A 13,367-nucleotide genomic window follows, 5' to 3' on the forward strand; every position below is an offset into this window, starting at 1 on the left:
TCATTTGAATGCACTCGCTTTAATAAAATCCCAGCCTCCATCCTCCTGATTGTAATATCAGTGTTTTTGAAAAAAATAAGCATGAGAACTCATTGTAATGTAGGCCCACATGTCTGAGGTTTTGTTTTAATTGTTCAACAGAACATGCATCATTGGGTGGGCCAGCATTTACTGTCAATCCCTAATCACACTTAAACTGCTGGGGTGTAGGGACACCTACAGTGGTGTCAGGAAGAGAGTTCTCGGAGATTGATCCAATGAACAAATGGTGATTTGGTTCCAAGTTAGGATGGTTTGTCAGTGTGGCATGTAGGCATGGTGTTCCCATGTATCTGCTGCCCTTATACTTCAATGTGATAGACGCTGTGGGTTTAGAAGGTGCTGTTAAGGAGACTTAGTGAGTTTCTGCAGTGAATCTTGTGGACAGTATATACTGCTGCCATGGTGGCAAAAGGAGAGAGTGTTAAAAGTTGTGAATCGGGACACCCATCAAGCAGCTGCTTTGTCCTGGATGGTGTTGAGCTTCTTGAGTGTTGTTAGAGCTGCCCCTATCCAGGCAAATGGGGAATATTCCATCACACTCAACTTATGAAGACAGGAGGTGAGGTACTCGGCAAGAATTCAAGTCCCTAACCTTCATTAACAATTACAGCATTTATATGGCTAGTCCAGTTCAGTTCCTGATTAATGGTAACCCCCAGAATGTTGATAGTTAGGGATTCAGTCATGGTAACGCCATTGAACATCAAGGGGCGATGGTTAGATTGTGTACTGTTGGAGATGGTCATTGCCTGGCACTTGTGCAGTGCAAATATTACTTACAATTTACTGGCCTATGCCTGAATATTGTCCATGTCTGGACACAGACTGTTTCAGTATCTGAAGAGTTGAAAATGATGAATATGCAATCATCAGCGAACATCCCATGACTGACCTTATGAAGGAGAGAAAGTCATTGATGAAGCAGCTGAAGATGGCTGAGTCTACATCATTCCCCCAAGAGAATCCTTGCAGAGATGTCCTGGAGCTGAGATGATTGGTCTCCAACTACAACAACCATTTTCTCTGTGCCAGCTATGACTCTAACCAATGGAGAGTTTCTCCTGATTCTGACTGAGTCTAGTTTTGCTATAGCTCCTTGATGCCACACTTGGTCAAATGTGACCTTGACATCAAAAGCTGCAACTCCACTTCACTTCTGGACTTTAACTCTTCTGTCTGTCTGAACCTGGACCAAAGCCGTAATAAGGTCAGGAGCTGACAGCCCTGACAGAAACTAAGTTGAGCATCAGTGAGCAGTTCCCCAGTAAAAGAATAACGCTATCACCAATACTTTCCATCACGTTCCTGATGATGGAGAGTAGACTTATAGGTCTTTAGTTTTGTCTTGCTTTTAGTGCACAGAATAAAGCTGGGCAATTTCCACACTGTTGGGTAGATGCCAATATTGTAAAGCTTAGCTAGGGGAGTGGCTGGTTCTTTAACACTGTTAGTGGCACAAGTCTTTAATATCATTGTTAGAATACTGGTACAAGCCTGTGCTGTACCCAGTATCTTCAGCTATTTCTCGACATCAAAGAGAGTGAACCAAATTCATTATCATTTGTGATGCTGTGATCCTCTGGGAAAGGCTGAAATGGATCAGCCACTTGTTCCTTTTGGCTCAACTTAGATGTACTTATATTAGCCTCGCCTTTCACACTGCTGCACTTGTCTTCTCATGATTGAGGGTGGGGATATTTGACAAGCCTGATCTGTCAGAGTTATTTAATTGTCCACCACAGTTCATGACAGGCTGTACAGGACCACAGCACTCAAATCTTATCTGTTGGTTACTTGATCATTCAGTCCAGTCTACTGCATGCTGCTTATGCAGTGTGACATGCAGCCAATCCTGTTGTGCAGCTTCACAGGGTTCCTGCAGTCTGTTCTGAGACAAAGTGATAGTTCTGTTCCAGTGCGATCCCACGTAAAAAGAAAATCGTGTCACAGCCGCACCATTTAAACTGATGGACCGGAAATGTATTATACACAATACTGGTAAGGAAAGTTTGCATTCTGCAAGTTACGGTCTGAATTCTTCAATTGTGTTATAGCCAATTTGCGTTGAAGAAACGAGTGTTCTAGCAGAACTGACTGCTGCTACTGCTCCTCCTCTTCATTGAACCAGTGTTGTTCTCGTGGTTTGAGGACAATAGGATATATGTTGGGCCATGAGGTCACAAATTGTGGTCAAATACAAATCTGCTTCCCTTGATGGCACAAAGTGAATGCCCTGTTTTAAATTTAAAAATCACACAACACCAGGTTATAGTCCAACAGGTTTGTTTGGAAGCACTAGCTTTCAGAGCGCTGCTCCTTCATCAGGTGGTTGTTGATCCGAAAGCTAGTGCTTCCAAACAAACTTGTTGGACTATAACCTGGTGTTGTGTGATTTTTAACTTTGTCCCCAGTCCAACACTGGCATCTCCAAGTCACAGTTTTAAATTGCCAGATCTGTTTTAAGCCCGTCCCACTTAGCAAAGTGATAGCACCATGCAGCACAACAGAGGGTATTCCTAATGCGAATATGGGACTTTGTCTCCATAAAGACTGTGTGCTGTTCATTCTTTTCAATGCTGTCATCAACAGATGCACCTGTGGCAAGTAGATTGGTGAGGACAGGGTGAAATCAGTTTTGATGGTTCCCTCATCACTTGCCGCATGTCCTCAAAACATTAGCCTGAGATTCCAAATTACTCCTCCAGTGACATCACCACGGCACTGTGCCTCCCCTAAACAATTTGGGTTTCATTCCTTGAAATTAAAACATGCCTGAGTAAATGGTAATCTACTTCCAAACATTAAATTATTTCATTCTATCCTTAACATCTTGATTATTGTTCTCATGAATAACGTTCCATATATTTATGTTTAATTTTTCATTAACAGGCTATCAACTTATTGTGTATGTTATTGACACCTAGTACATTTGAAAGTGAGTTCATGCACTCTCTAAAAGTAACAATGGTCTAAATTATTGGCAATATAAAGGCAAAAGGCAAATATCCATTTCTTTGCCATGAGAAGATTTATCTTAAAAGATATTTAATTTTAATATCAATTATACCCGGCACAGTTGAACAGGACATCAATTTTTTCAATGTCCTTGGCCAGCGTTTCTACTTGCACTTTCTGAGTCACATCCAGTACTTTTGTTTCAATACCTGTTAGGAAACAAAAATGTTGAACAGAAATTCAGGTTAGTTTATTGCTTAGCAATAAGGGGACAATAATAGAGAATTCACAAAACTTACAATGCATGTTATGCAGAATTACACAGGATATATGACACACCCTTAGCTCAATCAACCCATGAGTGTTATGGTCCAGACAAATTTTCGTCCTGTCCAACCTTAATCTCACCCTATCAGCACAATTCCCTCCACCTTTTTCCCACACATCCCATTAAATGTATCAATACTATTCACCTCCACCACTCCCACGGTAGTAAATTCCATACTCTCACGCTCTGCTCAAAAACGTTTCTTCAGAATTCTCTACTGCATCAGCATCTGCAGCATGGCCGAATTAACAATTCAGTTTGAGATTGAGTAACTCAGGTTGAAAACAACAGTACCAAACTAAGAGCAATTACAAAGGAATGAGGGCAGAGCTGGCTGGAGTGGACTGGGGAAGGAGTGCAGCAGCAAAGAAGGTGGAGGAACCATGGCAGATATTTCAGAAAACAGTTCATGACACACAAAAAAAGCCCAGTAAGGAAGGAATACTTGATGAAAAGTTAAACCAATCATGGTTAACTAAGGAAGTTATAGATAGCATCAAAGCACACAATGTGACAAACATTAGTGGGAAGCCAGAGGATTGAGGAAGTTTTAAAAACTAATAAAATTTGACCAACAAAATAACAAAGATGGAAAAAAATAAATTTTGAGGGTAAAGTAGAAAGTAATGTCAAGGCAGACTGTAAGAGCTTATTTAAATATTTAGAAAGGGCTGAAGTGTACATAGGGCCCCATAAGACCATAAGACATAGGGAGCAGAAATTAGGACATTCAGCCCATCGAGTCTGCTCCATCATTCAATCATGGCTGATAAGTTTCTCAGTTTAGATTAGCGTGGGGCTGAAAAAGCACAGTAGGTCAGGCAGTATCTGAGGAGCAGGAAAATCGATGTTTCAGGCAAAAGCCCTTCATCAGGAATAGGATAAGTTTCTCAACCCATTCTCCCGATTTCTCCGTGTAACCCTTTATCCCCTTGACAATCAAGAGCCTATCTATCTCAGTCTTAAATATACTCAATGACCTGGCCTCCACAGCCTTCTATGGCAGTGAATTCCATAGATTCGCCACTCTCTGGCTGAAGAAGTTTCTCCTTATCTCCATTCTAAAAGGTCTTCCCTTTACTCTAAGGCTGTGCCCTCAGCTCCTAGTCTCTCCTACCAATGGAAACATCTTCCCAACATCTACTCTGTCTAGGCCATTTAGTATTCTATTGATTTCAATTAGATCCACCTCATCCTTCTAAACTCCCACAAGTATAGACCCAGATTCCTCAAACGTTCCTCGTATGCTAAGCTTTTCATTCCTGGGACCATTCTCATGAACCTCTTCTGAACATCCAGGGCCACTACATCCTTCCCAAGAGATGGGCCCAAAACTGTGCAAAATATTCCAAATATGGTCTGACCAGAGCCTTACAGTGTCTCAGAAGTACATCCCTATTTTTATATTCAAGTCCTCTCAAAATAAATACATATATTTGCATTTGCTTTTCTAACAACTGACTCAATCTGCAAGTTTACCTTGAGAGAATCCTGGACTAGAATTCCCAAGTCTCTTTGCACTTCAGACTTCTGAATTTTCTCCCCATTTAGAAAGTTGTCCATACCTCTATTCTTCCTACCAAAGTGTATGACCTCACACTTTCCCATGTTGTACTCCATCAGCCACTTCTCTGCCCACTCTCCTAACCTGTCCAAATCCTTCTGCAGCCTCCCTGCCTGCTCAATGCTACCTGTCCCTCTACCTATCTTTGTATCATCTGCAAACCGAGCCAGAATGCCCTCAGTTCCTTCATCTAGATCATTAACATATAAAAAGTGAAAAGCTGTGGTCCCAACACTGACTCTTGCGGATCACCACTTGTCACTGACTGCCACACTGAGAAGGACTCTTTTATCCCCACTCTCTGTCAATGCCAGACAGCCAATCTTCTATCTTGCCTCTAATACCATGGGCCCTTATCTTACTCAGCATTCTCCTGTGTGATATCTTGTCAAAGACCTTCTTGAAGTCCAGGCAGACAACATCCCTTGGCTCTCCTTGGTCTAACCTGCTTGTTACCTCCTCAAATAATTCTCACAGATTTATTATGCATGACCTCCCCTTGATGAAACTATGCTGACTTAGCCCTATTTTACTGTACACTTCCAAGTATTCAGAAATCTCATCCTTCACAATGAACTCCAAAATCTAACCCAACGTAGATTAGGTTAAGCAGCCTGTAATTTTCTGCCTTTTGCCTTACTCCCTTTTTAAACAGGGGTGTCATGTTAGTGATTTTCCAGTCCTCTGGGACCGTTCCTAACTCTAGTGATTCCTGAAAGACCACCACTAACTAACACCTCTGCTATGGGGAAATAATAATGTGGAACAAATGAAAGACAAGGGAGTTGAATAAATACTTTGCATCAGTCGTCACAGTGGAAGGCACTAACAGAATTCCAAAATACCAAATCAAGGGGCAAGAGAAACAAACACAATAACTACCACTAGGGAACAATACCAGGAGGGTGTACAAGGCTAAATGTTGACATGTCCTTGAGACCTGATTGGCTGCACCTGAATATATTAAAGGAAATTGCCACAGTGCTAATGGATGCACTCTAGAAGCCAAAACTGTGAATGTAACCCCTTTGTTCAATAGGGGAAGCAGACAGAAAAACAGGTAACTGTAGGCTACTTTAGCTTAACATTTCTCATTGGGAAAATGTTAGAATCTATGATAAAGGATGTAATATCCAAGCATTTAAAAAAACATGTGACTAACCAGAGTTGGCTAAGCCTCACAAAGGGGGAATTATGCCTGACAAACTTATTAGAATTCTTTGAACAGGTAACAAGCAGGATAGAGTAATGATAAGTAGCTGTAATTTATTTGCGTTTCCAGAAGGTGTTTGACAAGGGGTCACACATTAGACTACTTAATGAGATAAGTGCCCATGGTGTCAGCGGTGGGGGGGTTGGGTTGGGAAGTGTATAACCATGGGTAGATAACCGTTGACTAATAGAACAGGATTGGGATAAGGAAGGCATTTTCAAGATGGTGACCTGTAACTAGTAGAGTATTATGTAGATCAGTATAGGGCCACAATTATTTACAATAGATATTAATGATGTGGATGAGCAAAGCGGTTGTACTGTCATAAAATGTGCGGATGATACATAAAGAGGTGGGAGGGCAAGTGATGAGGATGGCACACAGAGTCTACAGCAACATGATGCCAATGGACACAAATCTGGCAGATCAAACACAATGTGGGAAAATATTAGTTTACGCCCTTTGGCAGGATAAGGGGGAGCTACAACAGGGTCCTAGAGCATAAATGAGAAATAGGGTGATAGGGCCTTGGTTTCAAAGGGAAGGGAGTAGAAAAATGGGAAAGTTTTGCTAAAACTGTACAAGGCATTAGTCAGGCCATTACTGGAATTTGAGTCCCCTTATCTAAGAAATAGAGTGACATTGGAGGTAAGATTAGAGTGGTGCTGGAAAGGTACAGCAGGTCAGACAGCATCTGAGGAGCAGGAGAGTCGATGTTTCAGACAAAAGCCCTTCACGTCGATTTTCCTGCTCCTCGGATGTTGCCTGACCTGCTGTGCTTTTCCAGCACCACTCTGACCTTGATTCTAATCCCCAGCATCTGCAGTACCCACTTCTGCCTCGTTGACATTGGAGGTAGTCGAGAGAAGGTTCGCAAGCTGACCCTGGGTATGAGGAGAGATTCAGCAGGTTATGCCTTTCTAATTAGAGTTTAGAAGAATAAGAGGAAATCTTAATGAAACATGAGATTCTTCAGGGACTTGACAGGGGAGATGCAAAAAGGCTGTTTCTCCTGTGGGAGAGTCTAGGATCAGAGGGTATAATCTCAAACTAAGGGGTCACACATTTAACAGAGATGGGGAGAAACTTCTTCGATCAGAGGTTAGTGAATCTGTGGGATTGTTTACTACACAGGGCTGTAGAGACTGGGCTGTTAAGGATATTTAAGGCTGAGACCGACAGGTATTTAATCATTAAGAGAATCGAAGGTTTTATAGGGAAAAGGAACATGGAGGGGAGGATTATCAGATCAACCATGATATAACTGAATGGCAAAGTAGACAGACAGGAGGCTGGAAGAACACAGCAAGCCAGGCAGTATCAGGAAGTGAGACGTCCATATTTCGGGTGTAACCCTTTGTCTCTAACTATTATTGAGTGGCAAAGTGGAGTTGATGAGCTGATTGATCAACTCCATTTCCAATGTCTCATAGTCCTACATATTCAGTTAGTACCTCAGCCATGACAGTGGCCTTCACACATCATCACCGTTTTTACTTCCTAATCAATCCCATGCCTCCTTTTATCACAAGGTGTGGAGAGAATGTATCGGCCTCCGAACAGCTTGTCTACTGGTCCTTTAATCACCGCCTGAACCACACACAGAGTCTGAAACTTGCACATTGAACTGATAAACCATCTCACCATCCCACCGAATCGCAAGGGAAGCAAACCATCCTGGATCCTGAGAGTGTGTCTATGAAGGAGAAAAAACTACTTATAATTGTATAGATGATTTTTGGACTCCCTTTCTTCTTCCATCCTCTCACATTGCTTCTTTTATTTTCATAGAATCCCTACAGTGTGGAAACAGGCCATTTGGCCTAACAAGTCCACACCACCAAAGAGTATTCCCCCCTCCAGACCCATTCCCCTACCCTTTTACTCTACATTTACCCCTGACTAATGCATCTAACCTACTCATCCCTGAACACACCATGGGGTAATGTAGTATGGCCAATTCACCTGACCTTTTTGGACTGTGGGAGGAAACCGGAGCACCCAGAAGAAACTCACACAGACAGTCACCCGGGGCTGGAATTGAACCCGGATCCCTGGTGCTGCGAGGCAGCAGTGCTAACCACTGAGTCTCCCTGGCACCCCAACATGTGGTGCCAATCAAGTGGCTGCTTTGTGCTGGATGGTGTCAAGCTTCTTGCGTGTTGTTGGGAGCTGCCCCCATCCAGGCAAGTGGGGAGTATTCCATCACACTCCTGACTTGTGCCTTGTAGATGGTGGACAGGCTTTGGAGAGTCAGGAGGTGAGTTACCAGCCACAGTATCCCTAGCTTCTGACCTGCTCTTGTAGCTATTATTTTTACATGGTGAGTGCATTTGAGTTTCTGTTGAGAGGCATTTTGATTGGTTGAAAAGGAGACTTTAATTGCTAGAGGTTTTACCATGGAAGATGTAACAGTTTGATTGATATTTAATAGCTAAGCTTTGTCTAGATTTTATGTCAGAAGGTTTGATTCTGATCGATTCTGGCTTTGCCCTAGGAAATGAACAGTGAATGACTGTGGACAGATGCAGTGTATGTGTGTGTTCATTCTGTCTACCTGATACATTGATGTATCAGGAGACAGTTCTCTCACTTGGCTGGATGGCTGGTTTCTGATGAAGAGTGATGCCTACAGCACAGGTTTAGTTCTTGCACTGCCTGAGACTACCACCAAGGTCCCATCTTGTCCACCTCCCCCCTCAACTGAGGGGTAATGATTCCCAGATTAAACTCAGCACACAGTTGTCTCTCTCTATTGAGAGCAGCTCAATGATCCTTTGGGACAATAGGGACTCTACCTATTGATAAATGCTGCTTCCAGTACATGCCACTCTGCAAGTCCAATTTACAATTGGTAATTCTTCACACAGTCAGGATTAGCCAGCAATCATTGTCCAAGTGTAGAACTTGATGTGCCTTTGGAGCCAGTGCTGAAAATATTCCAAATGCAGCCTGGTCAGGAATGGCCAGTTACTCTGCTGGCTGCAAACAGCCAAAGGGAAATGTGAAACAAAAACCAAAAATTGCTGGAAAAGCTCAGCAAGTCTAGCAGCATCTGTGGAGAGAAATTAGAGTTAACATTTTGGGTCAAGTGACCCTTCCTCAGAAAAGGAAATGATGCTTGATATGTGCTGATCAATGCTTCCAGGATAGGGATAGCATGGGGTTAGATACACAGTAAAGATCCCTATATTCTACTTCCAACAAAACTTCTTAATTCAACTTCTGGTAGAATTACAACATTTTGAAGGCATCTAGGTGGACACATGAATAGGAGGGGTTAAGAGAGATATGAGTCAAATGCTGGCAAATGGGACTAGCTTAAGTTAGGATACCTGGTCAGCATGGATGAGTTGGACTGAAGGGCCTGTTTCCATGCTGTACATCTCTATGACTCTATGATCTGCCAGTCCTAGGGATGTACAATCCAAGTACTGGGATCACATCACAACAAAATAGGGACAAAGAGAGCAGGATGAAAAGCATCAACAAATTATCTTTTGTCAGCAATATTAAACTTTTATACTCAGCCAGGCATTGTGGTTCAGGATTCCAATACATCTCTCATCTGCACTGTTGAGTGATTATAACACAACAACATCACCTAGTGCTGGTCTTGTTTTACTATATGTTCTATCAAAACATAAACCTATCCACCATATCAGCAGCAAGATGCACTTCAATAGCACACTTATTATAAAACATCACAAGGCTCTTCATGATGGGAAAGTCAGACAGTATAGAGCTCAAAATAAACACTGTCAGCACTGTTCAAAGGTTTGGAAGCTCAGTAAAATGGGATGATAACAGTCTATTTAAATGTTTTTCAGAATAAATCAAACAGGATTCAATCAAAACTGATTCAGTTGCTAAGTTAGAATCATTTAGTCAAAGGGTTTTGCAGCATAGAAAGAGACTCTTTGACCCATCATGTCCACACTGATTATTGTAATCTCATTTTCAGGCACTTAGCCCATAGCCTTATACACTAAAGCACTGTAAGGGTTCATCCAAACAGTTCTTAAATACCTTGAGGTTTCCTGTTTCTGCCCTCCTTTCAGGCAATGAGCTCCAAGTACCCACATCACTCTGCGTGAAAATAAAACATGTTCCTGACCTTTACTTACTCCATTTGATATGATTCCACTGCAACTTTTCCAGTTCTAGAAATCAAGTACTCAGACTTAATCTAAGCTTGTAATTGCCATGATGATCATCATTATCTCATTCCCATTTTGGAATGGTGGCTGCATAGTGACCGAGACTAACAACTGAATATTCAAGGATACTCAACATTTAGGAAGGAGAGACTAAAAGAAAAAGGAGGTGCTGATAATTACAGATGGAGTTAATTCTTTAGTGAGAGAGAGGATATTGGATCAGAAAAACAAGATGCAGAATGTGTCTGGACAGAGCTAAGAAATAGCAGGGGGGTAAATGTTGGCTGGAGCTATGTATAGGAATACAACACAGTCCAGTAATGTGGGATACTGAGTACACCAGGAAATTGGATGTGCATGTAAGAAGGATGATGCAGTAATCATAGATATTTCAATCTACATATAGACTGGGGAAATCTCAGGAGCACTATTGCTGTGGAGGACAAGTTCCTCATATGTACATGATTTTCTCGAGCTGTATGTTTAAGAAACAATTAGAAACAGACTGCTTTCGATTTTTTTTTAGGAAAAGAACCCACTTGCCCCAAACATCTAACAAAAACTACGAGAAAAGCTCAACAGGTCTGACAGCATTTGTGGAGAGAAATCAGAGTTAACATTTCAGGTCGAGTGACCCTTCCTCGAAAGAGGGGGGGGAACAATGAAATAAGAAAAAAAATGTAGGAACCAAATTATATAAATATTGAGAGTTTGTTGAATTTGGTGTGTGTATGTCCTCTGCCTTATAGGCACTGGACATCACACTGACTTGCAAGTGTAAAAATAAAGGACACTGATGATTCAGATTTTGGTCTCGGACTGCAATTATTGAAGTGTGTGTGAGCTTTGTTTCTCACACACTCATTACCGTTTACACTCATTACCGTTTACACTCATTACCGTTTACACTCATTACTGTTTACACTCATTACCGTTTACACTCATTAGTTTTACACTCATTACTGTTAACACTCATTACTGTTAACACTCATAACCGTTAACACTCATTACCGTTAACACTCATTACTGTTTTACACTCATTACCGTTTACACTCATTACTGTTAACACTCATTACTGTTTTACACTCATTACCGTTTACACTCATTACTGTTAACACTCATTACTGTTAACACTCATTACCGTTAACACTCATTACCGTTTACACTCATTACTGTTTACACTCATTACTGTTAACACTCATTACTGTTAACACTCATTACCGTTAACACTCATTACTGTTTACACTCATTACCGTTAACACTCATTACTGTTTTACACTCATTACCGTTTACACTCATTACTGTTAACACTCATTACTGTTTACACTCATTACCGTTTACACTCATTACTGTTTATACTCATTACTGTTTACACTCATTACTGTTTACACTCATTACCGTTTACACTCATGACTGTTTTACACTCATTACCGTTTACACTCATTACTGTTTACACTCATTACTGTTTACACTCATTACCGTTAACACTCATTACTGTTTACACTCATTACCGTTTACACTCATTACTGTTTTACACACATTACTGTTTACACTCATTACCGTTTTACACTCATTACCGTTTACACTCATTACTGTTAACACTCATTACTGTTTACACTCATTACTGTTTACACTCATTACCGTTTACACTCATTACCGTTAACACTCATTACCGTTTACACTCATTACTGTTAACACTCATTACTGTTTACACTCATTACCGTTTACACTCATTACTGTTAACACTCATTACTGTTTTACACTCATTACCGTTTACACTCATTACTGTTTTACACTCATTACCGTTTACACTCATTACCATTTTACACTCATTACCGTTTTACACTCATTACCGTTTACACTCATTACTGTTTACACTCATTACCGTTTTACACTCATTACCGTTTACACTCATTACTGTTAACACTCATTACCGTTTACACTCATTACTGTTTACACTCATTACTGTTTTACACTCATTACCGTTTACACTCATTACCGTTTTACACTCATTACTGTTTACAATCATTACCGTTTTACACTCATTACTGTTTACACTCATTACTGTTTTACACTCATTACTGTTTACACTCATTACCGTTTACACTCATTACTGTTTTACACTCATTACTGTTTTACACTCATTACCGTTTTACACTCATTACTGTTAACACTCATTACCGTTAACACTCATTACCGTTAACACTCATTACTGTTTTACACTCATTACCGTTTACACTCATTACTGTTAACACTCATTACTGTTTTACACTCATTACCGTTTACACTCATTACTGTTAACACTCATTACTGTTAACACTCATTACCGTTAACACTCATTACCGTTTACACTCATTACTGTTTACACTCATTACTGTTAACACTCATTACTGTTAACACTCATTACCGTTAACACTCATTACTGTTTACACTCATTACCGTTAACACTCATTACTGTTTTACACTCATTACCGTTTACACTCATTACTGTTTTACACTCATTACCGTTTACACTCATTACTGTTTATACTCATTACTGTTTACACTCATTACTGTTTACACTCATTACTGTTTACACTCATTACCGTTTACACTCATTACTGTTTTACACTCATTACCGTTTACACTCATTACTGTTTACACTCATTACTGTTTACACTCATTACCGTTAACACTCATTACTGTTTACACTCATTACCGTTTACACTCATTACTGTTTTACACACATTACTGTTTACACTCATTACCGTTTTACACTCATTACCGTTTACACTCATTACCGTTTACACTCATTACTGTTAACACTCATTACTGTTTACACTCATTACTGTTTACACTCATTACTGTTTTACACTCATTACCGTTTACACTCATTACCGTTAACACTCATTACCGTTTACACTCATTACTGTTAACACTCATTACTGTTTACACTCATTACCGTTTACACTCATTACTGTTAACACTCATTACTGTTAACACTCATTACTGTTTTACACTCATTACCGTTTACACTCATTACTGTTTTACACTCATTACCGTTTACACTCATTACCATTTTACACTCATTACCGTTTTACACTCATTACCGTTTACACTCATTAC

At 40.5% G+C, this 13,367-nt stretch overlaps 1 protein-coding gene across 3 annotated transcripts in view; it reads right to left on the reverse strand.

Annotated features, from left to right (window-relative positions):
* bdh2 (3-hydroxybutyrate dehydrogenase 2) overlaps positions 1-13,367 on the reverse strand; it is a 156,612-nt gene that overhangs the window by 39,597 nt on the left and 103,648 nt on the right. For all 3 annotated transcript variants that reach the window (XM_087979848.1, XM_087979846.1, XM_087979847.1), the window contains one exon: positions 3,110-3,206. In XM_087979848.1, the coding sequence (XP_087835974.1) occupies positions 3,110-3,206 (97 nt within the window). The remainder of the gene's footprint in view (positions 1-3,109; positions 3,207-13,367) is intronic.

Source organism: Chiloscyllium plagiosum, unplaced genomic scaffold (genome assembly GCF_037043375.1).
Source record: "Chiloscyllium plagiosum isolate Xiang-an unplaced genomic scaffold, Cpla_swu_hap1 HiC_scaffold_36, whole genome shotgun sequence".
Classification (NCBI taxonomy): domain Eukaryota; kingdom Metazoa; phylum Chordata; class Chondrichthyes; order Orectolobiformes; family Hemiscylliidae; genus Chiloscyllium; species Chiloscyllium plagiosum.